Source organism: Schistosoma mansoni, chromosome 7, assembly GCF_000237925.1.
Source record: "Schistosoma mansoni strain Puerto Rico chromosome 7, complete genome".
In the NCBI taxonomy this organism is placed as follows: domain Eukaryota; kingdom Metazoa; phylum Platyhelminthes; class Trematoda; order Strigeidida; family Schistosomatidae; genus Schistosoma; species Schistosoma mansoni.
In genome coordinates, this window is record NC_031501.1 from 8,252,968 (window position 1) to 8,268,274 (window position 15,307).

Consider the following 15,307-nt stretch of genomic DNA (forward strand, 5'->3'; position numbering starts at 1 on the left):
GAGGTTTCAAGAGACCAGAAATAACTTTTCATAAACTCGAATAGTTGCATAGGTGGCACTTGGAGATAAACATAGAATCATAAGAGAAGTATTGACAGTGGGGATAAAAGTAATATTAAGAAGTGACGAAGGGATCTCATCATTGACAAGATGATCTCTTTTGTTAGAATTATGAGAGTGGTTGTAACTTTTAAGCTGTCCATACAGAGGAAGGATATTTCTTCCTGAGGGACTCGAGCACGAGACTGGGTTGGAGGTGATCATGAAGATCTGGGAGTGTGACCCAAGAAACAATCGCTCAAGGCTGGTCACACAAGACTACTCCATGACAATTTGCATTTTATGAAAATGTGACAGAGAAAGGTTTTAATAAGTTATAAGTAGTACTTTATCTTAAACTATAAAATTGCACTTTGTTCAATTATGAATTTACAAAATATTTTTATTGCACAATATGTTCTTGCATATATGAATTCTAACATTTATTACCATGAATTTCAAAGAGTTTGGTTGAGGTAATGTGGTGTGGTCTACTTTATTCCACATAAGTAGTATATGGTGATGGTCAGACAGAGAATGTATTTTGGCAGAAGATCGATAAGGAACGAACAGGAATGAAGCGCAATCGGTACGAAAATGCATGAAAAATAAAATCAGAGAAAACAGACTGATATTTGCAGAACGAACAGTTAAGATTGAGACAATTGATTGTTATTTTGCAAATTAACTGTTGACTGTATGGTTATCAGAATTTTGTGTGATAGTCTGTAATTTGTGCTTAAATACATTCGATTGTCCTCAGTCGTGTTCTTGTTCATTACACTATCACCAGCAAATTTCTAACATTAGTGATAGGATTTAAATATCAATAATTTTCATACTACTTATTTATACGAAAGGTTATTTATTTATTTCAGTTGTATTTGATAAAAGAGGCTTAAAATGAATCATATCACAACATTGATGACGTTGTTATGAACGAAAATAGAGGTGAGAACAATCAAACTAAACAGAACTGGCTGTTAAGCATTCATGCGATACTGAACGTCCTGGAGTCCAGTCTCGCGTGCAAGATCGTAAATGCGCAAATCAAAGAAATCTTTTTATAGGACGTAAACGGCTATCGAATGGTTTTAGGTTCTCATTGGAAATCGAACAGTGATCGTTTTATGATTTTGGGGAAATTCAACAATTTCATCAGCTCCACACTGACAATAAGGATTCAATCAACATCTTTTGTGTTTCTCATTCACGTGGAGTATCAGAATTTCTTAAATCAACATCTGCCTGTAATCTGGATACCTCAAGTGGGTGAAGCATCCATGACTTGTCGGTTGTTGTTTTATATACTGTTTGATTCTGTGTTTTCTGTTTCGCTGAAAAAATATAAATATAGATTTAATCAACCTAGATTTCTGTTATTTGGACGAATTTATGTTTTATTACTGATGAGACTCGCTCACAATATCGCTAGTGGGCCCTCCCTGTTTCGCGATTTCCACAACAATCAGTGAAGGTCTTTTTATTTTTTATTAATAACGACAGTAAAAAGGAATTTTGCAACTATAGCCTCAATGACGTCAACGTTAATATTCGCATTAGGAGTTTTCATATAAATCTTTTGGCTCCCCATGAAGAGTAGAATAGCATTGGTGTTTTTATTTGACAAATAATAACAAGGAGCTGAAATATCGATTCTACAACTCAAATCAGAAATGTAACGATCAATAATGTCCTCACTGTTCAACTATCTCTTTGAATTATTCTGCGTTGCTTGTTGCTTTTGTGGAAAATTCCCTCCCTGGGGTTAATGCGTATCAGAGACAATGTCTTATGTCCAGTTTTATTGAATAAATCAGCGTTTGCAAACAAAATCATCGAACTACATTTGTATTCCTCATCCACTTACAGAATCAAAGTTTCTCAATCTATCATCATCAGTCAATGTTACTAATAAACAACAGTCTCTGTAACTCTTTTCGTATAAACAGACAACAATGAAGAAATCAATTAAAAAGTGATGAAACTATTCACTGATTCTACTTGAGAATAAAAACAAAAGGCGATCGATTTCAACATTATCTCATGATTCGCATGAACTGATAACTATCAAAAAAGAACAAAATTGAAGATGAGTATAATTATTTACAATGGTTTGTGTACAGGAAGACATTTTGTCAAAGGTAAGTGAGAAACACTAAATTGATTTATTTTTTAATTGTAAAGTATATACATATACAAATGCAGATAAATATCATAAGGTAGGTCATTCCAATTAATCTGAACAAAGAAAGAAAGATAGAAAGGGAGAAATGTCATAAGTAAGTTCAGCAAATTATCATTCGTAATGGTAATGGTTCAATCCAAACTTATTAGTGGAGTGATATCTAACGTGTTACTATGATAATTTTGTGAAGTGAAAATATAGAAATTAAAACCATGGTCTTTCCCGCCCCCCAACAAATCTGTCGAAAACTTAAACGCTCTCTAGGTAACCTAAAGGTTATGGATTTGATGCTCATCAGTATATTACATTTGCACTGCCATTGAGATGTCAACTCAGTACAACATTTCTTTCGTCAACACTACGAGATGCATTTGTTTTCATGACAAAACAATAAGTAACTTATCCGAATGGTAATTAATGAAGAGTTGGAAAATTGCTTAACTCGAAATATTCAAAGTTACATTTCCTGATGAAGAAAACAACAGTATCTTGAAATGATGTCTTTGAAACATATGAGGAATTCAATGCCTTATTAGTCGTAATTGATGAAATAATTAGATTGAAACACAGTAGTTCTTTGATATGCCTGTTCATTGATCCACGTATTAAATTATATGTATCTTCATGCCTACAACAATGACTTAACAACCAACACAGAAAATTTATCATACTAAATCATATTCATATCTCGATTGTTTTGATGATAAGATGTGTTCACAAGAATACATCTTTACCTACATCGATTCACAACAACAAATTATCTGCAGATGAATGAGTTATTAATATAGGATAATTTGTCCTATCCTCAAAATTTGGATAGTGATGAGAAAAATGCGACGTTTAACTGATTAGGAAGGTCCAGTGAATATGATTCATACTCATTATTATTACTCGTTATTTGTGAAAATTATATCTCAGATAATCTCGTCGATCAGAATTTAAATAATTCTAACGTTTCATCCGGTGAACTTATCTTCATACATAATGTCTTCTTTATACTGGACGTACAATTTCTATCACATAGTCTGCTCAAACATTGATGAATATTTTGATGTGGGTTTGTTCTCTGAGCTGGATGGTTTGGTCGTGAAGCATTCATAGTCCTTCTGAACGACATCATCAGCAAAAACTTCTGGTAGAAGTGAAGTGTTTGAATTTCTCCACATGTGAGTCACAGCTTGTTTTGTGCACCTCGATGTTGATTAGTTTTTATTGACTTTAAATCTGCTATTGTTTATTTTTCTGTTTTGGTTATATCTTCTATTGGTTTGATTTTTGCTCCTATGTTTCTGCATAATTTTCTTAATTGGTTGATAAAGTGGGTTGATTTCATCACATGTGAAGAAATTCAAACACTTCACTTCTACCAGAAGTTTGTGCTGATGATGTCGTTCAGAAGGACGATGAAAGCTCCACGACCGAACCATCCAGCTCAAAGAACAAACCCACATCAAAATCACCGACCTGAGCTACAAATCTTCTCCATCATTGATGAATATTCATATAAATAAGTTACTCAACGTCTTAAGTAATCCATAGAAAACGTATGAACTAAACAGTTACACTAAATTCACATTTCTATCTTTATAAACTTACACTATTTTCAAGGTGAATTGAGAACCTGAAAGGAAGAAAAGAAGGAATAAGATGATATATTCAAAATATAATATCCAGAACATTTCTCATGACTTACTATACCTGATAAATAAAAGCAGTTAGTTTAACAACAATGTGTGATCAGTTTCAGTATAATTGAGGTTCAAGGATTCCTGTCAACTACCATCTAACATCACAACATTATGAACGTGATATCAGGTACACTGAATGTGTGATTTAATTAAGAATTGATTGAGTGAATAAGATCAGTACAAAAATGACATGTGGTTGTATATATTATAATATCGGCTACAAATAACTAATCCATTTGAGTTTGCATCGACTTGTCGATCAAACGATAAGATACAAAGAGAAAAGATTGAATTTGGATGTCGGTAGAATCCAGAGAGCAGGCGTTATCCTATTTACTACCTAATGAATAGATCAATCTGCATCCCAGTTTCATTCACGTAATGGGCATCACACAAGTGAGTGAAAGTATCGTTTTCATAGATGAGTAAATATTGCGTCGGTGATTGAATTGAAGACTACTGGTTCCAATCTCCGGGTTCACGACGATGCTGTAACGCAGGAACAGTCAATCAACATGTCCCAAATAGAATGAAACGTATATCCGGGATACCTCTGCCGATCACATGTAATCTCCTCTTTTTGAAACACGGTATCATCACTTTACTTGAAGAATAACAGCAAATTAAGGATCCATAGAGTTTTTCTAATTTCATCAGTTATTTTATTTTTTTCCAGAAAATTACGTTTGACGTTACCACATATAAATAGGTACATCATTAGTTAAACCTTAAAATCTTTTCAAACCAATTTATTTTTTACATCTGGTTATTCAGTTGTCGTCTCCTTAGAATTCTTTCCAGTGGTTCATTTAAACCTGATGAATTCAAAGTTGGTCTTTTAGGTCGACTTCTTGTTCCCAGTCATTTACATTCACTTCAAACGGCGGAAACAGTTTTCCTAACTAATTAGGTCCCAATCGGTGAATTTTTCACAGAAAAAGTACCTCTAAAATCTGTTGTAGAGTATGAACAATGTACAGTATGGCAGATATTTTACCAGCATTTGTGACACTTACCACAATGTTCAAATATTAAGTTGTTTTATTCTATAATGACGTAGCTATGACGTCCTCTATGATGCTATTATCTATACTAGTTATCTAATAAAATGTAGCGCAACTGACAGTAAAGAAGACTATTCTTTGTTCAGTTATGTCGAACTTAAAGTATTTTAACGCAAGTGTATGCAGTATCACTCTATGCTTTATACCATAGTAGTTTTATGGAGTCAATCCATACGGTTTGAATATACCTAAAGTAAAACTGTTCAGGGTCCACTCACAATAACAACAGCAGAATAATCCAAATCATTACAAATTAAACTGTGATTCATATGTATTTTTAACTAAACAAGTAAATAGCTAACCTGCTGTATTCAAAAGACTGGTATTTAATCTTCCTTCTGAGTAGATAAGTAAAAAAAGGGAGATGAGTAATAACTTGACTTCTTTAATGAATGAACACTTGATTTATAACTAGTTAGTCCAAATATTTCACTTAAAGTGTTCAGTTAATTAGAAAATAATTCACAATCAACAAAGGAAGCATATATTGTGTCACTTAGTTATTACTTTTTATGTTCTTGATTGTCATCACACGTCGTCGAACTCGACGGTCACAAGTCGAGCATTCTTAATTATCGACAGTCTTTTGTTTTCACAATAATCACTAGTGAAATATGGAAATAAATTTCCATGTACTGAATTGCTAGTTCACAATATATATAAGAAAAATTGTGAATCTGAGTTGAATCGTATGGAATGATTATTCTGACAGACTGAAACTGACTGTAGAACTACAAAAAAATAATGAAGCGTTTAACAGTCAGTTGTTGTCAACCCCTTTATCATGATTATATTATCTAGTTTATAGAAATGACTATATATTTCTTCACAATAACAGTTGTTACCAACTTCTTGTAAATAATCACCTTGCAGTGACCTGCTTCTTCGACAAGAACGCGATTGGTATAATAGAAACAATTATTATTATAACCAATTCTACCAGCGATTGTTTTACTGTATTTGTTCAACTGTATCAAAGTCACTCCTTGTTCCGCTATCCGCCTTGTTTGGTTCGAACTTTCCTGCGCTCTACCCTTATTGCCTGTACTCGTTGGCACGTTTCGGTATTCTTTCGCTACCACGAGATCGCCAATTAATATACTCTATCTGGACCAGTTACAGTTTTCTGGTTTGCGAGTTATCAAAGGGACCAAGTCGTTTTTGGGCGCGTAATCGTATTGTAGTGGTGATCATAGTCCATCAAGACTCGACGACATCTAGATCTGGTGAACCACAACCTCTCTGATCATTATCAAATTATTATGATATTTTTATCCTGTGTTCAAATTAGTTCTATCTGACAGCTCAGTTGATTACAGTAAGGAAGATCATCATTATGACTGTAATATTGAGAAGATTATGATTAGTAAATTTACCTTTGTCACGTTTCCTCATGATTTTTTCATTTAATGGCCGATCTGTAAAACCAAATTAATGATAGAGATAAAAAGACTTTCTAAACTACCTACAATGGATTAATCACAGAGTATTGATCTATATTATAACCTGTAATGACCAAAATTTTTATCTAATATTACTGATTACTTTTTGATTCAGCTTAGTCGAACTCATCATTCGGCATTACTGACAATGGAATGAAATTGGTTTGAATAAAGAGTCAGCGTTTCATCCCATTTTTGTACTTAACGGTCAAATGCACTACAATTCAGGTCCTGACTGAGACTTGTACATCATACATACTGATTCAAACGAGAATAAATTATCTAGGAAGCTGAATTACTTTAAAGATACGAATTTTTCAGTGAAGTTTCATAGTCTTGATTGTGAATAATCAGCATTGATATTTATTCATTATAGATCAGAGAATTTAGTATTTTCATAGTTTAAATCATGAGTCAATTGAAGTTAGACCACCATGGAAAACCTGGAAGCACTGCTTGACGGCCGTTTCGTCCTATTATGGGACTCCTCAGCAGTACGCATCCACGGTCCCGCACTCTCCAGATTCGAACCCAGGACCTACCAGTCTCGTGCCAGAGCACTTAACCGATAGACCACTGATACGGCATCCAACGGTGTTAATGTCTAACTTCAACCAATCCGCGAAGCTCAGTAACCGTTCACCAATCGTCTTCAGTGAGTTGATATCTCTACAACAGACTTGGTTAAACTCCACTGGTTACTGCAAACAGTTGTATGCATTTCATTGAAAAATCTAAACTACTGTACTCTTTCAACTGAATCCTTTTAGTTAACTAGTCTCCTGGAATATGAAAAATTTCCCATGTGATCAGTTCACGACGATCACGTATTATTCCATCACATTAATTTTGAAAAGAAAAAGAAAAGAGTGTCTAGAGTTAACTAGAATTCATGCATCCATCAGATGAGTTAAGTATAGCTGTAAAAGACTGTTTCTCCCTACTATGAGCCTCGTCAGTAGTGTGCATCCACTATCTCTTAAGCAGGGATTGAAAAATGAGCCTCAATCTCGTACTCAAATGCTTATCACTAGACTACTAAATCGGCAATAAACAGCAACAATGTCCAACATTACTCGATTCATGATCCGAATCAACCCTTCATACAGTGGATAACATGGATAACCTCAAACAACCAAACAAAGTTTACTATTCTTAATACCTGTTACGTCAGCTTTGTTTTCGTATTTCTGTATAAATAACAAGAAAAACAAATACACATTTTGCATAATATGACATTAACAAAACCAATCTATTGTAGATACCAAACCATGTTGCATTAATATTAAACAGTAAAAACCAGTTGTTAGAAATGTCACAAAACATTGTAGCCTGTTCAGATTATAAAAATAAGTGTCAATCCTGAAAATATTTTCAATAGTTCCATTTATTTCACTTGGTATTGTTTACTTATATCCTACCATTGTTATTAATGACAGCAATTGACCAGTCTCATGTTGACATATATGCATCCTGTGCAGACTGCCTGAATATTCCTTTAAAAAGCAAAGGTGAACAGTAACTGGCATTAGGATCCAAGACGCACGTTTCGTCCTACTTTTGGACTTGTCAGCCGGATCTACTTGGGACTCAAACTCATTTATTCGTGACGTTTTAATACACAAACAATGATATTTCATAAAAGTAATTATAAACAACTTACAACTATTCAATGTTCATCAATGTTTTAACATGTAATGGAAAAAAAATGAACCGAAAATTAAATATAATAATGAATTGTTTGTTCGCATTTGAACACGTTCACTTTAGAATGATCTCTTTTATTATACGGTATTTTGTCAAGTTCCATTAAATACAATTTCATTAGAAGAATCTTATTTTCTATGTTACAAATATAGTGAATAAGGTGACATAATGTTGAATACTGTATTATCAATTGTGACAAATATTCATTTTACCAGAAGGGGTTTTTGTGGATATTTCAGTATTTTCATAGTTGAAAGCGTGAGTCCATTGAAGCTAGACCACCATGAAAAACCTGGGAGCACTGGACGACTGTTTCGTCCCATTATGGGACTCCTCAGCAGTGTGCATTCACGATCTCGCCTCACAAGATTTGAACACAGGACCTACCAGTCTCGTGTGGATTGATTGGAGTTAGAAATTAACACCATCGGATGCCGGCTCAGTGGTCTATCGGTTAACTGCTCTGGAACGAGAATAGTAGGTATTGGTTTCGAATCTCGCGAAGCGAGGTCATGGATGGGCATTGCTGAGGAGTCTCACAATAGGACGAAACGGCCATCCGATTCTTCCAGGTTTTCCCTGGTGGTCTAGCTTCAATTGACTCACGCCCTGAACTATGAAAACATTCATTTGTTCAATCGTGTTGATCAATTTATCAAGTCAAAAACTGTGTTCAACGTGGTGTCAACAAATAATTGTACTGTTTTCAAATATACTGTTTATATATGTTTAACAGAATATCTTATATCACTGTCAATATAGCTAACTCATACTACATCCATACATATATGCCCATATGGAAAAGCATAGGTGACCCGCCAGCATTCTTCATCCAACTCTGTCCTGATTATTTCTATCCAGTTGAGATTCATCCTTTTCATATCCGGTTCCATTTTCCAACTTAGTGTGTTCTTCAACATCTTCCTTTTCCGTTGCCTTTCACGATTGCAAGTTAGTGCTTGCCTCGTTATACAGTTTCGTGATTTCTGTGATGTATGTCCTATCCACTTCAAGAGTCATTTTCTAATTTCTTCTTCAATTGGAAGCTGATTTGTTCTCTCCCACAGTAGGTTGTAGCTGATGGTATCCTACCAATGGACATTGAGTATCTTGCGTAGAAAACTGTTGAAAAATACTTATACATTTTTGATAATGGTTTTAGTAGTTCTCCAAGTTTCAGATATGTACAGTACGACTGTTTATACATTTGTATTGATGATTCTGACTTTGATATTTGTTGACAGCTGTTTTGTGTCCCAGATGTTCTTCAGTTGTAGAAACGCGGTCCTTGTTTCGCCATGCCTCTCCTTCACGCCTGCATAGGATCGTCCACGTTCATCGATGAGATGGAATAACCAGGTTATCCCCGAAGTCCAAATCTTCTAATTGATTCTCCGCTGTCCATTGTATCCCGCGTGTCCCCTCAGATATCAGGGTCTTCATAATTCAGTCGACCGTCAAGAGTAAGAGGAAGGAAGAGGGCAGGCAGCCTTATTTGACTTTGGTCCGCACCTCGAATGCGTCTGTCAGCCGTCCTCCATGCACGACTTCTCACTGTAGTTCGTCGTATGAATTCCGTATGTTGACGATTTTCCCAGCTACATCATAGTTTTGAAGAAATTAACATGATGTTTTACAATCCACACCGGTAAATGCTTCCACATTATCAAGGAAGTTGATGTTAAGTAAAAAGTTCCATTCAACTTATTGTTCAAAGATGATCCTTATTGTCGTGATTTTGTCTGTGCACGACCGATCCCTACGGAACCAATCCTGTTGATCTCGGAGCTGGGCATCCACCGAATCTTTCATCTGGTTCTGCAAGACGGCGGAAAACTTTTCCTGGTACTGACAGTAGTGTGATGCCTCTGTAGTTCTTACATTCTCTCAAATCACCATCCTTTGGTGTCTTGACGAGGTATCCATAGCAAGATAGCCATAGCAAGAAGGGTAAAAGACCATTATCTAATGAAATTAGAGTTGAGTTCCGTTTTTCTCGTCCAGTGGTTAGTAAGTGGCAGCTCTTACATGAACAAGTGGTATCAGCCTCATCATTGAAAGCTTTCAAGGGGAAGCTAGATCTTTACTGTAAAATAAACTATAAGGATCCCCACGGTTCCACAAACCGATTATCCTTATTACTGAAAATTTTACAGGTTACTAACTAATAATTACATAATGATGTTATAATTTATATTATGAATTAACTTTAGTCTATCGGTTAAGTCCTCTGGCGCAAAACTGGTAGGTCCTGAGTTCGAATCCCCCAAGTTCAGGATCGTGGATGCGCACTGCTGAGGAGTCCCATAATAGGACGAGACGGCCGTCAAGCAGTGCTTCCAAGTTTTCCCCAGGTGGTCTAGCTTCAATTGAATCACGCTTTTAACTTTAGTTAGACAATTAATAAAAATTAGATATTAAGAAATCATAATTATAATACTTACCTAATTCAAATAAGCCAAACCTATTTTCATGATAACTTGTAATAATAATCTCTTCTTGTTTTTGTAACGCTTCATCAATATGAAATTTTGTTTCACCAACATTGACAATATGCATTCGATGAAATCCTGTTGAATCTTTTTTGAAAATCATTATTAAATCATCTGGATTGCAATAATTTTCGTTTATTTGCCATGTTATATATGTGTGCTCTTTATTGATTGTCCTTATTTTTGTATTTTGCACTCTGAAAGCTGACACAATGAACTGATGTTTACATCATATTCTTATAAACATAAATAATGAATAGCATGGAATGATCTTTATTAAATAAGTCCTTAAAATTGAGAAACACTGAACAACTGTTTTATCTTGTTTTATCTAACATAGTGCACGCAGTGTCAAGCCACCTAGACCAGTGGCCATATTGCAACTTGATCGATAGCATTTGATCAACACTAAGGAGAACTTGACACGCATGACATTGATCACCATCCAGTGATCAATCAATTGTGATTACATATCAATTTTGCAGGAGGTCGGTCTCGGCCACAATAGCTCAGTGGTAACGTTTCTGACTGTGAAGCTGAGTGACACTGGATCGTATCCGTCATGGAGTACCAGTTCCCTCAAGATTACAGATACACCTTACTGACGAGTGTCAAGTAGCACGAAACCCGGGTCCAGGGTTTCCTGTTGACCACCTTCAACCACCATCTTATCCTAATATGAAAATACTTAGTGAGAATGTCCATCAACGATACTACAACTGATGAGTAACTCAATATAAATAAGTACGATTTGTCATGATATATTAATGACCTAGTATATACTTCGTTCATCTCAAAATAATATTCCGAGATATCTGAAATCGACAGAAATCATAATAACGATAATTGCTATATACGCATGGGGTTGATAGTGTGCAAATATAAGTTTTGGGATTCTCATGTGCCTCGTCAATAGTAGTTATTTCCTTATGACTTCAAGTTTGTATCACTTATTACCATGTTATGTATTCACAGTAATATTCTACATGTGTTACTGTACAGTCAGAAATCCCATTTGTAGCAGTAAATACGTTTCGAGTCATGGTAGTATAAAGGATAAGAATTATTCTACTTTCTACCTTCATCTTTGATGCTGAGTTAGAAGAAACTCGAAGAATAATAAAGGTTGGTATTTTGATTGTTGTAAATTAGTCGTTCACATTTGGTAAATAGATCACCCGTCCTACTGAAAATTGTTGGGGATGTCAAATCCCCAGAACTTACTTGATAAGTGGCTCAATTTTGTAATTTTATTTTGTAAATTTGAATTTAGCTGTTTTCGCGCCAAACGCGCTCTTTTTACCTTCACATCATATTTCCCACTTTTAACTATCTTAAACGCTATTGGTCCATTGTTTCTTTGTGTGTGCTATTTATTAACGATGCCCAAGGACAATTTGTTGCTGTATAAATACTCTTGACTTTTTCCCTTATTTGATTGCTGTGCTTCTGGCTGCTACGGAATATAACTTCCCCGCTCCAACTTGGACTTCTTACTCTAGTTAGCTGGGTCTGAGTCGTGTCAGAATAGCTAGTTATCGGTCTCTGGTCACGTGTCTTTGTTCGTTCGCTACTAGTGAATTCGTAACGCTTCAGATATATCAAAAATATAGGCAGACTAATCAATAATCAAACTAAAGGGCATAAAATGATCAGTTAACACGAGCCTCAAAGTACAAACCCGAATTTCTTTAATATATAAGCACATTAAAATTACTGTAATCTATAAATGTTGTCTACCAGTCAGACTCAAGACTCAAACTTCATCCTCTTTAAGACTTGTTAGCTGTGTGTACCTGCGTCTCAGAATTGCTATTCACTCCATGACTTGAACCCAGTACCATTCGCTTCAAACGTCAACGCGTTATTCACTTAGCTACTAAGTCCTGAGGTGCACGATCAGTGAACAAGTGGAATCTAATGCAGAAATATAGGCGAGGAATGACGAAGCAAGGATCACGTTTCTACAACTGAAGGACATAAAACAACTATCAAAGTCAGAATCTTTAATACAAATATTTGGACAGTCAATATTATACTTACTTCGTTTATAATTTAATTTCCTTTTTGAAAGGGTATTATCAAATAAATATACTTTTAAAACATGATTTGTAATTGTATATTCTTCATTGATACATGCTGAACCAATTGTTGGAAATTTTGTATCCATTTCTTCAATTGTTAATTGTCGTGTTATATCATGTTCTTTTAGATTAAGTTTCAAAGAGTCACTTTTTCGTTTATCAAATGGTGTCCATTGAAAATATAAATATTTTTCACTTTCTTGTAATAACCAAAATGTTGGTGATAATTTTGAACTTTCTATGTTTGAGATACAAAAAATAAATAAATAAACAAACAATAATAATAAACATAGTGACTGACTGTAAGGAATGTTTCCTTGAGTTCTAGTGAGAAGCAATGACCAGTGAAGTTCATCCAAGTCTTTTGTAGAGATATCAACTCACTGAAGACAATTGGTGAATGGTCACTCAACTTCGTGGATCAGTTGATATTAGACATTAACACCGTTGGATGCTGGCCAGCTCAGTGGTCTATCGGTTAAGTGCTCTGGCACGCAACTGGTAGGTCCTGGATTCGAATCTGGCGAGTGCGGGATCGTGGATGCGCATCGCTGAGGAGTCTCACAATAGGATGAAACGGCTATTCAGTACTTTCAGGTTTTCCCTGGTGGTCTAACTTCAATTGACTCATGATTTCAACGATGAAAATAATTATGACTTTTTAGAACAAAGAAGCAATATCCGAATGAGGATTTATGGAGATTGTAGTATTTTAAATAATTGAATGAAAAATTGGATCTAAGCTATAACATCATTGAAAATCTGAAAGTACTAGACAGTCATTTCGTCCAAGTATGGAACAATTCAGAAGGGTACATCACTACAAATCTCCATTCTGATTAAACATCATGTACCCACTAATGACTAGCTTCAAGATGGATTTTTTTTGGAATTCTAGTGAGTAGTCCTGACCAGTGAAATCTAATCCGCGTCAGGTGTGAGATAGTTATCCACTTCATACAATGCATGAAAGATTGCGCTAGATCATGGATCGATTGAAATTAAATATTAACGCCGTAGGATGCTGACTCATTTATCTGGAGGTTAAGTGTTCGTGTAAGAGACCGAAGTTCCTACGTTCAATTGTCGGTGTGCAGGATCGTAGGGGTACACTGATGAAAAGTCTCATAATACGACGAAATGTATATTAAATATATTTATATCATTTTAAATATTCAATCAATAAGTTAACTTGAATTTATTGAATTGTAATTAATCAATATTAATCAATCAGTGATTCAATTTTTAAAAAAATTTGCTAAGTGATAATAAAATTTAATAGTTGAATTCATGAGCCGATTAAAACTAAACAACCATGGAAAACTTGGAAGCAATGAATGGTCGTTTCGTCTTAGTATGGGACAACTCAGCCGTGAGTATACACGATCCTGCACAAGGAATTCGATTTTAAGACCTACAGTCTCACGTGTGAACGCCTAACCTCTAGACCATTCAGTTGGTATCCAACGGTGTTAATGTTTAACTTCAACCAACCCACAAAATTGCGCTACCGTTCACCATGATCTTCAGTCAGTTACTATCTCACAACGGACGCGGTTGAACTTCACTGGTCACAGCTTCTCATTAAAACTCAAGGAAATACATCTTGAAGTTAGTCACCAGTGAGCACATGATGATTATTGTTAGAATGAGAGTTTTGTGAAGATTATAATAATTAAGTGGTTCAATTTATGAGTCAATTAAAGTTGGGTACTAAAATTACTGAGTTATGTGGTTTGCTTCATCATAATGTTCAACTGTCTCTTGTTTACATTTCTAGGATCTTAAAGGTAACCTCAAGGCAGTCCACATAGGACGCACATATGCCAACAAGAGACTGATCAATGGCAGTCCAAAATAACAATGGGAAGATACATGTAAACAACAACAAGTGAATATGACTTCACCCTCATTGCACAAGCAGGTGGCTATCAGGACTCAGTAGCTAAGTGGACGACGCGATGACGTTTGAAACGAACGGTACTGGGTTCGAGTCTCAGAGTGAACATCAACTCTTAGTTCCAAATAGGACAAAACGCGTGTTCTACATTTCACTACAAGCCACTATCCATCTTTGTTTATAAATACATATTTGTTTTTATTTTCAATAATTGACTCACCTGAATCAAGATTATCTGCCAAGTTTACATTGACAATACATTCAACAATGATCTGTGGCATAACTACAAATATTGAAAGAATAAAACTGAAATTAGGTAGAATTGAAAACAGAATTTAAAAAAAGCAATTGTAATTTTGATAACAACAACATTGGTTCTGGGTTCAAATCTCTCTAGGTGTGGTGGTCGATATTCGATATTATCCCTAACTTCGTATATTGTTCGTCTTGATAACCGTTATCCTATAACGTCCTAACGATGTATAAATCAGAAGGCGAATACGAAGGGCTGATCACGTTTATTATTGAACCACACACAGGTATCCAATATTACGGGCACGTTAAGCAAGCATGAAAGAGCAGTGCTGTAAAACAGGCGAGCGAGCGTGAGAGCCGAATGAGTGAGTAAGCGTGTACAATACGGTGTAGCGTAGAGCAGAGCAGAGAGCAAGCAGGCAGTAAACAGGATTAAGATGTACGTATA

At 35.3% G+C, this 15,307-nt stretch overlaps 1 protein-coding gene across 1 annotated transcript; it reads right to left on the reverse strand.

The window, feature by feature from the left end:
• Window positions 1-1,245: 1,245 nt before the first annotated feature.
• On the reverse strand, window positions 1,246-14,885 carry Smp_121230 (hypothetical protein; the record flags this gene model as incomplete). Its single annotated transcript, XM_018798761.1, has 4 exons — window positions 1,246-1,376; window positions 10,573-10,707; window positions 12,664-12,942; window positions 14,825-14,885. The coding sequence occupies 4 exons, from the start codon at window positions 14,883-14,885 to the stop codon at window positions 1,246-1,248; spliced, it is 606 nt and encodes a 201-aa protein (XP_018653671.1).
• Window positions 14,886-15,307: the final 422 nt, after the last annotated feature.